The sequence below is a fragment of the Gekko japonicus genome, unplaced genomic scaffold (genome assembly GCF_001447785.1).
Source record: "Gekko japonicus isolate JY-2015 unplaced genomic scaffold, Gekko_japonicus_V1.1 scaffold79, whole genome shotgun sequence".
NCBI lineage: Eukaryota > Metazoa > Chordata > Lepidosauria > Squamata > Gekkonidae > Gekko > Gekko japonicus.
In genome coordinates this window covers 1762816-1778926 of record NW_015167530.1, presented here as the reverse complement: position 1 = coordinate 1778926, position 16111 = coordinate 1762816, and the positions used below count along the sequence as shown (strand labels likewise).

Below are 16111 nucleotides of genomic sequence, written 5' to 3'. Positions count from 1 at the left end.
AAAACTAAGCAAGCTGCAACTCGCCAGACTACCTGTAACCAGGCCTCATAGCAAATTGGAGCTCAATCCAGATCAGGAAAGGTTGAATCTGCACAAAGGAAAGGGGTAGCACAGGTGAATGGCTACAAGCTGTGTTATGCCCAGTTTCCATTTAACCACTGCATTCCCTGATGTCTGAATACAGCTAGAATCCGAAGACAAATCCTACTAGGGAGAGGTGTTGTAGGACTCTAGAGCCCCCGTTTGCCTGTATTGCATGGAAGACTTTTGCCTGATTTTAGCAGCTTTGGATCTGGCTTCAGATTTGGAGCATGGAAGAAGACTACAGTCAGAAGGAAATGCTTTTGCTAATGGGAGCTGCCACATGCTTAAAATGGTGGTTCATTACATGACTGGAAAGACTGTTGTATGTTGCCTGGCCATGGTAATGAGATTCTCCCTCCACATTCTCCAAGGACCTGAACTTCAGTGCCGGCTATCGTTCCCATCCATGTTGTCTCATCATTTGTTACCTCTGCATGTTCCATCTTGCCACCCTGTATTATCCTTATTGATAACCTCCCTGGGACATGAATGGGACAAGGGACAAACTGCTTCACAGATGCACATTGTTCATGTTCTTTGATTATCAACCTCTAGAGCAGTAATTCCCAAAATGCAAGAGAACCGCTAGTGTGTCATGAGAAATCTGTGAGTACCTTTCTGTGAGTACTTACCCGTGGGGGAGATTGCCCAGTGCATCCTCTGCATTAACCTTTGCTCTGGCCTAGCCTCTTTCCAATTGGCTTCCACTGTAAGCAAATAATTTCTGCCACATTTCTTCATTGGGTAGGGGTGTTGTTGGATTATTCGGTCTCTTTGAGCGCAGAGATGCTGAAGAATGACCCATCCTCTGAAGTGGCTCCATGTTGCATCTCTGCATGTTGCATCTCTGCATTGCTCTGGATTTACTTTTTTCCAAATGAAACAAGTTCCAAGAACAGTGACTAATGGAGAGGCAGAAGTGGTGGCTCCTTTGAGAATGGGTAATGTTAGTCTTGCATGTTCTTAACTTCTCAGTATAAGAAAGGACACTGCCAAATTGTACTTCTGCAAAAAAAATGTACCTCAGACATTTGGAAAGCACTGCTCTAGTACGAGGGGAATTAGGACTTACCATTGCTTTTTGTGATGCCTGGATGGAACCTTGAAATGCATAAGAGGCATCATCCAGCATTGAACAAAAAAAAAATTAAAGCAATAAAATCACTTTCTTTGAATCAGTTTGTAAAGCCCAACAGAGTGGAGCTTCACTTACTGCAGTAAACACTTTTGAAAAGGAGATGGCCTTGTTTCAGTGCTCCTCAATCTAGCTACACAGTATGAACCAAACCTAAATATCTGTTTAGCTCTTTGGAATGGCCCATATCCAGTTCCTGATTCAGATTTATCTCTGGCCACTTCAGTTGCAGACCGGATGTCCTGAGGACACCTAGTGGAAATTGCCATTAAAGACCATAAACATTGGATGGGAACAAATCTGTCTGTCTCCCAACCCCTTGAAGTTGTTTGCTCTGAAGCAACTGGCCTTCCAGTAAAAACTAACATAGGGCATCCAACAAAGAGGATTTCTGGTGCAGACTACTGGAATGTTTACTGGAAAAGGAATAGAAATAGTCATTGCAGTTCCCAAGAACAGTCTCTGGCCCTGGAGAGTTTTGTTTATGGATTTACAAGGATTTTACTACATTCATTCATTTCCCAAATAGGGTCTGTCTTCCAGAACTTCCTGTCATCCTAAGTTGCACCTTAGACTTCAAATTCTGCCCCTTGTGCGGAGATTCCATGTCAGGAAATATGGCTCCCAAATTCTAAACGCAGTGAAGCTTCCATCTCCTCACTGTCCCACTCATGTTCCTTCCTCTGATCCTCACCTCAGTAGTTACCTTCCCCTCTCCCTCTAAAAGTTTTTAGACAAACCGGAAGATGTTTTGCTAAAGCATCAGGCCAGCATTAATGAGCTGAAGAGGACCTTGAAGGAACCCAACAGCAAACTCGTGCACAGGGACCGGAGACTGCCTTCCTCACCTGCCTCTTCCTCACCCAAACACGAGGATGAGACACCAAAGGGAACCCCAGAGAGGACTAATGAGGTTTGTTTCCTGTGTTCAGTTATATCATGTCTTTTATCTGTTGTGTATCTAGATGCTGAAGTTGTGCCATTTATAGTATTTGATTGTGCTGTTAGTGTTTTGTCTTTGTTTATTCATCTACTCAGCAGCATAGTGGGGACAGCCTTATTGGGGGTGGGGAGCAGGTATCTGAATCCTTCTCCCCAACCTGTACTATAAGACATTGTTCACTGTTACATGGCTTCATCCACTGTTCTTTTAAAAGTAGCAGATTCTCTAAATTCTAGGTAAAGACACAAGAAACATCTTAAAAGTAGGATTCTTCTCCAGCTCTCTGTGGCTGTATCCATTGTATTGTAATTTAGTTGTCAAGTCTTTTTGTTTGTTTACACAGCACCAATAACATTAATGCAGTATACAAGCACAACAGTATCAGAGGTGGATGGTATTCCACCAGTAACTCTGTGATCTGAAAGACTTCTATAGGTGTAGATCCTAAGTATGACTACATATAATGAGCAGGGCTGGGGGGAAATGTGCATTATGACATTCTCTCAGATAGTCAAGGCATTTCTACAATTGTCAGCTTTGTGGACCAGAGTTAGCTCTGTTTATCACTCTCAGAACTGTGTTAAGGGGACCTTTGTCACACAAGCCAGCCAGATTTGACTCTGCAGCTAACGTTACCCCCACTCACTTTTTTAATCCTGGAAAGCATCGTGAGTTGAATTACATGTCTACCATATGACTTTCATGGTAAAACCCATGGCCTGTTTTCTGTATTCTATGAATGATAGCAGGCCCAGCAGCGAGGCGAAGTTTGGGATTTGAGAAGACAACAGCAAAACTCTTAGGCAAGGCACAAAATACTCATGAAACTATAGTGTCATTTCAAGCATATCAAAAGAAACCTAGCACTGCACATGAACACATGGCAATACCTTACACTGACTCAGAGCATGGGTCCATCAAGGTCAGTACTGTCTACTCTGGCAGCAGCTCTGCAGGGTCTCGGGTTGAGGTCTTTCAGACCAACGACTACCTGATCCTTTTTAGCTGGAGATGCCAAGGGTTGAACCAGGGGTCTTCTAAATGGAGAGCAAGTGCACTAACACTGAGCCACGGACAGCACTCTACCTAATAATCTGACCCAAGCATGTTGAACCATTCAGGTTATGACACCATACTTAGTTACATATGTTTCTACCTATCAGACTGTTATCCTGCTTTTCACCTAAGGAGCTCAGGGTGATTCTGCTGTCACAGCTGCCATAGGGAAATAGCAGGCAGCGCTTCTCCATGGCAGCAAATCTGAGCAGAGGATCAAATATTTAGAAGCAAATTGATACATAAAACATTGAAGACACGAAGCTACCTTATACTGAATCCATCAAGGTCACTATTATCTACTCAGACTGTCAGTGGATCTCTAGGGTCTCAGGTAGAGGCCTTTTACTTTGTCTACTACCTCCTTTTTAACTGAAGATGTCAGGGATTGAACCTAGACCTTCTACATGCGAAGCAGAGGCTCTCCCTCTGAGCCACAGGCCTTCCCCTATTCAGATCATCAGCATCATACTAAATATGTACATAGTACTTTCTATATCAAAGTGTATTATGTAATTGTTAACAACTATGCTATATGGTAGGCCAGTATAATCATTCCTGAGTTGCAGAATGTGGGACTGAGACTGAGGGAGAGTGGCTGGACTTACTCCACCTGTTGAGTGTGCAGTGGGTTAGCTGCTGTGTCCTAAATAGCTCCTAATTGCATGGATCACGTAACTCCATGCAACTGAGACAATACGCAATGGATATTATGCTGTCTTATTACTGTGTGTGTGTATATATAGCTATTTTTGTGCCTTGCTATTTCTGTGGTCACAGATAATGCAACAAAATTTTATGTATGTATCTACAACTGCAATGATCCATATATTCAGATGCTTTCTAACACTATGGCTCCCGTATGGAGCAATTGCAATGTGGAAACAGGTGCAGCTTCTTGCATATGGTGGTAGAGTTGCTCGGTTTTGCAAAGATTGCAGGAAGTGAACATTCTGAGTCATAGAAGAGAAAAAAATTCCCTTCAAAGTGGTGACATCACATTCCATGGGGAAGAGAGCTGTCTCCAGGTTTTGTTCCCCAGTTAACAGTAGGCATGTTCACATAAGGTTTAAAGAGTGAAGGTGCCCCAGAAAAAGAAAGCTGTATATAAAAAAAATCTCATTAATATAACTGGACAGTGTTGCTATGACTGGGACGATGTTTCTGACTGGAGTACTCAGGAGTGAAGAATTCCATGAGTATAAAATCCAAGTCCAGACATACAGATAACCAGCATCTAAAGTTTGGTCTCACGATTTTGGCAGTTGCACTGAAGCCTGAGCTCTTTGTCCAGGAGATATCTCATTCTCTTTGTGATACAGCAGAAACAAGATGTTGTCGGTTAGTCTTTTCAGTCTAAAAACAAACAAACCTGCCTTTTGGTCTAAGTGAAGGAGAGCGGGCTAGAAAATGGTAGGATTCTGCCATCCACCCCACCCAGAAATATTTCCAGAGGTTGTTGCTCAAGAGAACGATCTTAATTGTTCAGAAACCACACAACTATAAAAATCCAATTATTTACTGAAAGCCACTTGTACCTTTACAGAAATGGAATTGTATTGTACAGATATTTTAGATTGGAGGAGTAGATCGATACAAGAGAAAGAAACAAGAGGGAGGTGGGAGATGATGGACCCGTAATGTTCATCTCCTTAGCAGTTCTATAAGCCACAAGACTCGGGGGACTTTGGAGACCTGGGTCAAGGAAAGACTAAATGGAAAGCAAAAGTTGAAAGCCAAAACAAGGCATGATGGAGACAGCTGCTTTGTTGAGAGGGGTCTGATTTTTACTTGAAAGGACTGAATGGATGAGGGAAGTTGGACCCTCTTACCTCCCCCGTGCGTCAGGAGGTTTTCTCCCTGCCCAGCTCTTAGGATGGAAGATCAGTGTAAGAAGTGACACTGTACAAGGAGATGAAGTGGGTGTGGGTTCAGCTCTTCCTCCCTTATACACCCCTTTTGATGGTTAAACACAAAAACAAAACAGACTTCCACCCACATTCTGCTTTATATAAGATCAGAACAGACCTGAGATTAAATAGCTGTGGCTGCCGCAGCCACATCTAGAGTGGCCGTCTTGAGCCGTGACACATGGCTGGATAAAGGGTTGCAAAGCTGAGAGTGAGATGTGTACGTGGACCAATTTGAAACCTTTTATAAGGGTCCCTGCTGCAGCCGAGAGGAACAGAGCATGTGATTTGGGGTTCATCAGGCCATTGGTTTGTACTGGCACTGAGAAGGTGAAGGACGGGATTGTGTCAGCAGAGTTGCTAGCTAAAGCACATGATCTTCAGGAGCAGAGTATACTCTCTGTACTTTATTTACTGCCTGTCTCTTTCTCTGTCTCTTCCTGTCTCTTTCTTTGTCTCTCTTTCTGCCTCTTTGCCTTGGGGTCTTGGGTTTTCCCTGCTGAAACAGAGGTCAGAAGAGGATTCTCCAGAGGATCTGTCATCTGAGCATGGAGCTGCCTTAATCATGGAGTCTTTTACACAGAAAAGCCTTGTTTCTTCTCCTGAGGTTACCACCACTCTTTTCTATTTCTCTCTCTTTTCTATATCTGCTTCTCTTTTTGTTTCCCCTTGTAGTTGTTAGAACAGTTTAATGAGAATAGATCAGGCAAATCTAGCTAAACGGGTTCTAAGTTAGGGGCCTGCATGGAAATTGTCCCAGACAAGGAATTTGTATTACATTTAAGCCAGGAACTCATGATGCAGAAACATTAAATGCAGCTATAGAGTGTTGGCAGCAGTGGTGTTCCAAGGCTCTCTAATACTGCCCTGATAAAGGTACTTTTAAACTGCTTTGAAGAAAGGGGCTGAGTCCTACTGGGACTTGGACACCCATGTGGGAAACCAATTGTGATGGAAGGTAGTATTACTAATGTATGAGATTCTGCAGTCATCGGAGGTGCACACATCCCCAGTAATCAGTGTAAATTCATTGTCCCTCTTGGCTACATATTTTTCAGAACAACCCCTTTTCTCAGATTGTTTTTACCTAATGAATGTCACAATCTGGGGTTACTGTAGTGCATTTTATTTAAATAAAACTTTATAGTACTTGTTAAGAAAGCAGTCTCGTGTGTGTGTGTGTGCAGATACTTCTACATAGAATTAAGCAGGAATTGCTTGAGCAATGACAATGGGTTCGGTTATTCATAACAAAATAGAGGCAGAAATATTGGGATAAGAGATGCTTTAGAAATGCATAGTACAACATCCTTTGGTGAGATGGCGGTTTTGGTCAGTTTGCTTTTCAGATGCTCAGACAATGGTCATCTGGCTAGAAATATACATTAAAACTCAAGGTAATCTGTTGGCAGAGGTGGTGAAGAACCTTCACCCTAATTTTACTGGGAAAGCTATTTGTGGCTGCAGTCTGAGGGCTTGGTGTGTGACTGTGCAGTCCTAAACAGTGTTATCCCCATCTAAGTCTACTTGAAGTCAATGGGTCTAGAAGGATGCAACTCTGCTTAGGATTGCACTGTGAGATTCTTAGGCTTGTACCTGGGTCTAGCAGGTTTCAGTATATGGTGGGAGAAATCCCACCCCTTGCCGCCACTCAGCTGGGGAGCAGGAGGAAACTGGCAGGGGAACTGGGGAGGCAATTGTCATCTCTGACACAATGACACAACTTCTGTTGTGGCCCAGACATGCCATCATCATGCTCGGGGTGGGGGGATGCTCTAGCACTTGCCCCAATATTTTCATAGATTTGGGCGGCAAGTGCTGGAGTGTCCTCCACACACAGTGACTTTGCTTCTGGGTCACAGCAGAAGTTGCGTCATCATGTCGGGGATGATGATCGTGCTACCCCTGTAAGTTCCTGCCTTCCCTATCTGCCACCAGTTGCCAGGCCATGCCTGGCATCATGCCCGGCAAACCTTCTTGCCACCTTGTGTAAGCGATGTTTTTTGTTTAAAGTGAGGCTTTTTGTTTGAAGAACACCATTACACAGGGCAGTGTGGATATAACGAAACACAGCTGGTTTTCTGGCACACGATGTTTTAACTTTGAAGGAATTTAAACTCTGGCTGCTTTGGAGAAAGTGAAGGCTGTAATATCGACATCAAAAAGCAGATTGTCAGCTTTAACATCCACCTTGTTTCCATTTTGCAAGATACAGTCCCTGTTGTTTAGCTTTCCGTAGAACATTAGAAGAGCCCTGCTGGATCAGACCAATAGTCTATCTAGGCCAGCATCCAGTCTCACATAGTGGCCAACCAGTTCCTCTGGATGGCCAACAGCAGGGCATTAGAGTTTGCCTTCCCTTGATGTTGCCTCCTGGCTCTGGGACTTAGAGGATTTGTGCCTTGTTAATGTGAAGGTTCCCTTTATTATTTTATTTATTTATTTTAGACATTTTTACCCCGCCCTCCCCGCAAGCGGGCTCAGGGCAGCTTACAAGGGGCAATGAGCCCATACATAAAAACCAATAAAACCATAAAAATTAATAAACACATTACATTCAACAATCAAGTGCTTCCGTAGACAGGGTCATAAGTCATTGTAGTGGCGGCTTCAATAAATAGTCCGAGCCCGTCCGCTGCTCTCATTGTCACATGGATCTCATATCACTGGGTTCCAAGGGCACTCCCGACTTAGGTAGTATCACCACCGTTGGTGATAGTGGTGGCGGCGGCGGCCCCTACGTAAAGGCCTGGTGGAAGAGCTCCGTCTTGCAGGCCCTGCGGAACTGCATAAGGTCCCGCAGGGCCCTGATCTCTTCCGGGAGCTCATTCCACCAGGTAGGGGCCGCCACTGAGAAGGATCTAGCCCTTGTAGCAGCGAACTTTACCTCTCGGGGGCCCGGAACTACTAATCTGGTTCTGGGTCCCCGACCGTAGTGCTCTTGGGGGTATGTACGAGGAAAGGCAGTCCCTCAGGTAGGTCGGACCCTTCAGTTGCCATTGCTAGTAGCCATTGATAGACTTATTCTCCATAAATCTATCTAATCCTCTTTTAAAGCTGTTTATTCCTGTGGCCATCTCTACATCCTTTGGCAGCGAATTCCACATTTTAATCACTCTCTGTGTAAATTAGCATTTCCTTTTGTCTATCCTGAACCTACTGCCCATCAGCTTCATAGGATGCCGTTTGGGTTCTAGTCTTTTGGGAGAGGGAGGAAAATGTCTCTATCAGCTCTCTCCACGCCATGCATAATTTTATGAACCTCTCATCATGTCTCCACCTTAGTCGTCTCTTTTCTGAACGGAGAAGTCCCAGACTCTTCAGTTTTTCCTCATAGGGAAGGTGGTCCAACCCCCTAATCATCTTGGTTGCCCTCCTCTGTACTTTTTCCAGCTCTGCAATGTCCTTTTTGAGATATGGTGACCAGAACTGTACACAGTATTCCAAATGAGGCCACATCATAGATCTATACAGGGGAATTACAATATTGGCCATTTTATTCTCAGCCCCTTTCCTGATAATCCCTAACATAGAGTTTGTCTTTTTCACTTCTGCAGAACACTGGACTGACACTTTCATTGAGCTATCCACTACGACTCCAAGATCTTTTCCCCTCTCAGTCTCAGCAAGTTCAGACCCCATTAATCTATACTTGAAGCTGGGATTATTATTTTTTTGCCCCAAATGTGCATCACCTTACATAGCTGTTTGGAACAAAAACACTCTTCTGTGACAAAGGGATATGAAAAAGGTCAGATCTAAACCAAAAGGGTTTTCGGCTTAGTCTTTTTCAGGTACACATAATTAATTCCTTTGTGATACTTAACATGTTTATACTCTGGGGGTTTTTTAGATTTCAGCCCTATTTCTTTTTTGTTCTTCTTGCTGCTGCTGCTGCCCTAACTTCCCATCTGTTTTCATTTTCTGAAGTTACTTTTAAAAAGGGACACACACACATGGCTTCTTTGCGGAGGAGGGAATAAACCTGATGAGCCGTGCAGTGTAATCCTCCTACTAAGTTTTTGTTTTATTTTTTTCTTGAGGACACTGTGACGGCCTTGATAAATGCTGAAGTTACAGGACCTGAGCCTTAAGAAGGTTTTTGGTTTTTCTGAACATTTCTCCAGTACCAAAAAAAGTCCTCCCTTCTCCTTTAAAGATTTTTCAGGCCTTGCTCTCAAAGGGGGCAAATATATCCACCTGTTTAGGAAGCAGTCCCCTCAGGCTGAATCGGTTCAGGTTACCATCAGTTGTTCAATTGCATCTGATTGGCTAGGTAGTGTTGTCTTGTTATTACATATACTTCATTGTCCATGATTGACTTGGATTGTTCTAGGCCTAGAGGCCCAAACCAGAGAAAAATGGCATTGAAGCAGCAGCAGAAGGGAAAAATAGCAGTAAACAACTCTTTAAAAGATATATATTTAGTATTTAAAGGTTTTATTTCCTGGGGAATATTTCTGCCCTGTGAAGATACCACTTTAATTTGCAAAATGAAAAGATAAACATTTGATGTAGCCCTAGTGGTTAGTAGGACAAGTCATTGTACAAGTCATTGAGAGCCAGTTTGGTGAAGTGGTTAGGAGCGCGGACTCTAATCTGGGAGAACTGGGTTTGATTCCCTGCTCCTCCACATGCAGCTGCTGATGTGACCTTGAGTCAGTCACAAGCTCTGGCACAGCTGTTCTCTCAAGGACAGTCTCTCAGAGCTCTCTTAGCCCCACCTATCTCACAGGGTGTTTGTTGTGGGGAGAGCAAGGGAAAAGAGATTGTAAGGCATGCTGAGACTCCTTCGGGTAGTGAAGGGTGGGGTATAAATCCAATTTCTTCTCTCTTCTTCTTCTTCTTCTACAACAAGTGGACCTTTAGTTGGTGCATTTATTCTGATTTTTTTCAAGAAATGGAAAGAGGTGAAACAACATCTGGAAATCAATGCAACAGACCTAGTTTTCTGTAGTAATGTTTACTAAAGTCATGTTTTGCCTAGAGATGTGAAGGCCCAGAAAAATTCGGGGGAAAAACATTCCCCCCCCCCGTTTTTTCCCTGAAGCCTTTTTGTTTTTTTCTGAAAAATTGGAAAAATTGAAAAAAGGAAAAAAAATTGACTATGGAACGTTTTATTTTAACATGATGAATAAGATATTTTAAGACAAAGTGTTCAAATATTTTCCAAATAATTTCATATATATATATATATGGTATCAGATTGATCTAATTTCTGTGCACTGAGGACAAGCAAGTCCTAGGTTATAAACAGAACTCTCCAATGCAAGAACAAGATGCATTTCTTCCTTAGGAGGTGCGATTGTCAGAAGAAAATAAGAAAGTTTCAGTTTTGTTTTTGCATGTGGGAGGGTATTCTGTTTGTAATAATTGTTTGGATACACTATATTTTTAATATGCTAGTTGTGATAATTTCATGCCAAGTAAAAATGTCCATACTCATATTTTATGTTCCTAAAGTAACAGAATGACTTTCAATCTAGAAAAGACAAAAGAAATGTTAATGTAGCATTTTTTTCAATTTTTCCGAAAATTTCCGTTTTTTCCGAGCTTCAAAATTTCCGGAAATTTTACATCTCTAGTTTTGCCCTACAACCTGTTTTATGGTTGGTAGTACATTCTGTGCATACATTCCAAACTACACCATAATTGCCTGTCATTGTTAAAGAGTATTGTAGTATAATTCACTTCCCAACTCTGACTGTCTGTACTGTACCACACCACAGTCTCAGCAACGGAGCAAATTAGCTGTGCCTTCAAAATGTAATTGCCTTTGTGAGGCTGAGTGTAAAATCTCTCAGTTGCAGTATATACTTTCCACCCTTCTGCAAATCAGCAATAACATCTGGAAGCACACAAATAAGAGATTGGATTAGCCAACACTGAGCTGCTTTAGGGTCAGTGTTAACATTACAGTGCTTAAATAACAGGGGCTTAATTTAACTCTTTGTCCTAAAGTCCTTCTTTGCCTTCTCTCGCCTCTAGGATGTGCTCTGTCTTTCTGTGTCCCCCCCCCCAAAGAGAGGACTAAATTTTAACACTACTGAGTGTACACACTGAGTGATAGGGTTTGAATAATGCTTAACAGCATCAAACAAACCACTACATATTGAATACACAGCGTCCACTGCATTCAGGCAGTTTGGTATGTGTGAACAGAGCCCTAAAAGTATTACAAGCTCATTCCAATAAGTTTATTTTTGCTATCTTTGATACTTGGCTGCACTGCCTTTACAGTTGTTTGCACAGCCAACCTCCCACTGTTTACTGACTTAGCCTGGCCTTCCTAGTTCTAGCCTTATAGAATTGGCTTGGATTCAGGTTTATTGACATTTTGAACAGAAATTGTTGCTTCTCTTCAGCCGAGTCCAAAGATAATGTGAAAAGGTCAAAGCACCTCAACCCCTCTATTTTACTTGCTCTGTCTGTGCAGAAAATTCTCTTATTACAGTATGACCGTTGGTCTCCCTAAGATTCCATCCACTGGAGGAGGGGGGGAAATCCCTTTAGCTTATTAAGTTTCCCAACTAAAGGTCCCATGATAGGATATACTTCTGTACTCCAGCAACATGCCAAGATTCTAAGCAGACCTCCAAAGTGAGAGGTTCACACACAATGAGTGTTTTAATATAGTCCATTTTATTTTAACTATGCCACCATAATTGAATATGATTTTATTCTAAAGTACATTAGCTAAATAATTTCCCTTTGTCCTTACAAAGTTGCATATAAATCTTGTCATACCACATTGGGATCATTATAATTGATAATAGTCACTGGATATATTAAACATTATGTTCAGATTTTGGATAATGATATTGAATTCCCAAACTTTTACTCACCGCATAGGGTTTCCAAGGATAGAGACCAAGAGAGGTGGTTTGCCTCCCTCTGTGTAGTAAAAATCAAATGATGATGATGATGTAGCTAATGTTGTGTGGGAAATATTTGGCATTGAGCACTTTTCATGCTGAATGTGGCACATGTTGCCCTTATTTGTAAGCCGCCCTGAGCCTGTTCGCGGGGAGGGCGGGATATAAGTGTAACAATAAATAAATTAAATATATATATATCATTTTCAACACCATTTCAGCATCCATTCAGTCAGTGTCAACATCTTACTGGCATTGACTTGTTGTGATATCCTAGTGATATAGTTTAGTTAATGCAAGGGCATGGGCAAGTCATTTGTTGCATATTAATGATCAGCTATTCAGGTAACCTGTGTTTGATGATAACTCTTCTTGCTCCAATTGTAATGCAGGGTTCAGAGCATTGGGTATTTATAGAAAGAGAAACTTCTGGGCTGGAAGAGCTAGCACTAAAAAAAATTGTTGAGATCCAGAAGGATGACACACATGCAGGCCGTTCAGAGAAGCAAGGAAGTTTGGACTTATCCAAAGTAACCACTGCAATAGGGGAACTTGAGTCAGTGGAAAAGCAAGAAGAGAAAGCTAGTGAAGAAAGGAAAAGTCAGATGTACAAAAGAGCCAAAATGATAGCCAGTCCAGAGGATTTTGAATCATTATGGGATGATGATGTCTATGAGAAAGAAAATAGAGAACTCTCTTCTGAGACTGACAGCCAGACAGCCGAAGAAAAAGAAGAGCACAAAGACAAAGTGGAGGTAATAGCAGTAGCCCACACTGAACCTCAGCAACCAAGTGACCTCTTCAAAGGACCCACAGAGAAGAGGACTGAACCTGAAGGTGTTGAAGCTGAAGAGAGACAAAGGTGTACCTCTTCTTGGTCAGAGTCATTTAAAGAAGAAACTAAAACAATCCTACAAGATAAGAGAACTGTTTTGCCATATCTGGACAAGGAAGTGTTAAAAACTAGCTCAGATTCTGAGGCTGTTAAAACGAAAGTGAAATTGAGTGACAAGATAGTGTCTTCTGCCACAGAAAGGATCATCTATTTGGGCTCTGCAGAAACAGACGAAAAAGAAGATAAGACCAAAAATGTATCTGACAAAGAGGAGCTTTCCTCAGCTGAAGCGAGGCAGGAATCCCAAGCAGAGCTATCTAATGAAAATGGGGAAAACACGAGGTTTGCATCGGCTGTAGATGCAGGAGAGGCAGGAAGAAATAAGATGCCCCAATCCATCTCACCCACAAATGGCGAAAGAATATCAGAGATTAGTAAATTAATTACAGAATCTGATGAGCTGAAGACAGACGCAGAAGACAAGAAAAAGGTACCTCCTACAGAGCAGTGTACCAGTGAGAAAGAAGAGCATTCATCAGTTACAAAAGAAAGGGATTCTCTTGAGCTGACTGATTATGGTACAAAAGATTATAGGGAATCCAGTGTGTTCTCAACCACAGAGGAATCCACTGTGGCAGAACTAAAACCTAGATTCTTGATGACTGAAGAAGCAGCTCAGCTCTTTTGTGAGGAAGTAGAAAATGCTGATGAAACGCAGAGTATTGAAAAAGAATCTGGAAAACAATCAGACAAGAAGGAGGTTGACACTACCACAGACAAAGTGGACACGCTGTGCAGAATTTCAGAAACTGAGGTAGGAAAAAACAAGTTAAAAGAAATGGAAACTTCACAGATAAGTCTTCAAATGGAAGCCACAGAGATTACTAAATCCACCTTTGGTTCCTCATCAGAGCAGCTTTCCAGCACTGCAGAAACTTCAGAGGAGGATCAAAGTAAGCCCCAGCAAAAGGCAGAATGGGTAGACAAGGATGAAACCCTAGTTTCATTCCAGCCCCCACATGACAGACTCTCTGCAATGCATGAGCCAGCTCAAAATAAAACAGTGGGATCAGAAGGATCAGTGAAGGATAAAGATCCTGAGCTGCAGCAGTCTGCTAAAGATGACACCTCTGAACTGGAAGACCTAGCTAAAGCTAGACTCCAAGAACTGGAAGATGCAGCCAATGCCAACCGTCCTGAAGTAGAACAGGTGTCAAAAGATAGACCTTCTGTACTGGAAGAAGAGTCAACTAAAGATGATAAACAATCAACTTTGGATAATTTCTCCGAACTGAAAAAAACAGAGAAGGATGAATCCTCAAAGACTGAAGACTCAGGCAGAGATGAACCTCATGATTTAGATGGACCAGGTAAAGATAAACTCCAGGAGCTGGATAAAGTAGAAGAGGCCACAGAGAACAATACTCTAGAATTTAAAAGTACAGATAAAGAACAACACCATGGAGTGCCCAGAGATGATCTCCTAAATTCAGAGGGTCCAGCTATAGACTCAGAAGGACTGGAGCAGGACACATCATCTAACTTAAAGCAGCCATCCAAGGATCAACTTTGGTCCCAGTCTGGCTCTCTTGATCCTACACCTCTGGAACTGGGAGAAATACCCATGGACAAACCTTTTAAAGAAGGAAGTGAGGCATCAAGTGCCATCTCTCATGCAGTATCCCCAGAAAGGCACAATGAATATTCACAGCCTGATAAAGGTAGGGGAGATCGACAAATTGGCATTCAGAAACAGAAACCACATCTGGCGCCTCTGAAGTTCACTATATGTGACGCAGATATTACCCCACCTCAAAAATCTAAGGATACAACCTTGCCTAAGGAAAGTCATGGGGGCTCATTAGAAGACGTTTCTGTGGCTTCTAAAATTAAGATGTTTGAGCAAGGAGAAATGTGTAACCCTCTTTCTGATGTGCAACACACAATCCAAAAGGGAATCCATGAGAGTTGTCCTGGCAGTAAGGCACTGACGGAGCCATCAAAGATGCAGATAGAGCTACAGACAGGTATATTTTCAGACAAGAGTGGTGCCCAAGATAAAGCAGTGTTGAACACTTTTGATAATAAAGTGAAGGATCCTGAAGAAGCATCTGACGTGATCTACTTAACTGTCACACAAGGAACAAGCGAAGGAGAACCTTCTCAGCCTTCGTCTTGGAAGGAAGATATTTCTATTGAATCTGAACAAGAAGGAGATGCTGAACTGGCTTCTCCTGATTCTGGCTGTGAAATCACTTTGGCAGAAGCTGTGGTAACTCCCCAGATGAACTGTCCCACTGGAAAGTTCATAAAGCATGTTGTGTGACTCTTCTTTTTTTATGCATCATGCGCCATGGCTTCCAACATGGCCATTGACCAAGAGCCGCTGCTTGCATCCCCTGTCCTTTTTTCTGTATGTGCGTGTGGCCTGGCTCATTTGCTGAATGCAAACCTGCTGGCCCAGGCAAGCTCATCAGCTTTTGGATTGTTATTTGTGTGTGTGTGTGAATTTCCTGAAGATCTGGCTACATGGAGAATGCCGGCTGCTAACGTGAAACCAGGCAAAAGAGTATTGTGGATAGAATTGCAAAATGGGGTGGAAGGGATGACACACTTGAGAGCTTTATATCTCCCGCCTACCTCCAGAAACGCACCTAGCAGCAACATTCTCACGCTTCCAGCTTCTTCCTTCTTGCATCTCTTAATTTGGTAATCCCCTTCTTGCTTAGTTTGTAAGCCCTCCCTCTCTTCCCCCTGCCTTTGGCTAGCTGGTGGCTGGCTGACAAAATAGCTTCCCACTGCTCCAACCGAGGCACTTGCCGAGTTCCCTTTCTGCTCCTTAAGACTAACCCCTTTTCTCTAATCTAGAGCAAATTTCAAGAACCAGCTTGGGAAGAAAAGGATTTATCAGGCCCATCAGTAAATGCTACCCTGAAAGAAGAGAGTTTAAAGGCTGCTGCTGTCCCAGTGGCCTCCCAGGTCTCAGTGCTGTTTTTACTAACTGCTTGTTCTTTTTTGTGGTGTCAAAGCTCACCCTAACCAGTGGAGAGTTGTGTGCTGCCGACTCCTTCCACAGTCACTGGGCTGTTATATATATGTTTTATATATATGCTCCTTCTCTGTTTGTCTTAACTATCTTTTCTCATACCTCTCAACAAACCAGAAGCACAGACAAAGTAAGGCATAAGGAGGCGGGTAAATTAAAACATTTTCCCTAGAAGTTGGCCCAAATCCCACTGGCGTCATGAGGATCTCTCCTCTGACTTCAGTAAC

At 42.6% G+C, this 16111-nt stretch overlaps 1 protein-coding gene across 5 annotated transcripts in view; it reads left to right on the top strand.

The window, feature by feature from the left end:
• Window positions 1-16111, top strand: part of EPB41L1 (erythrocyte membrane protein band 4.1-like 1) — a 203199-nt gene that overhangs the window by 173319 nt on the left and 13769 nt on the right. For 4 of the 5 annotated variants that reach the window (XM_015413408.1, XM_015413409.1, XM_015413406.1 and 1 more), the window contains one exon: window positions 1947-2132. The exons of the other annotated variant lie outside the window; for it this stretch is intronic. In XM_015413408.1, coding sequence (XP_015268894.1) covers window positions 1947-2132 — 186 coding nt within the window. The remainder of the gene's footprint in view (window positions 1-1946; window positions 2133-16111) is intronic. 5 annotated transcript variants of the gene reach the window in all.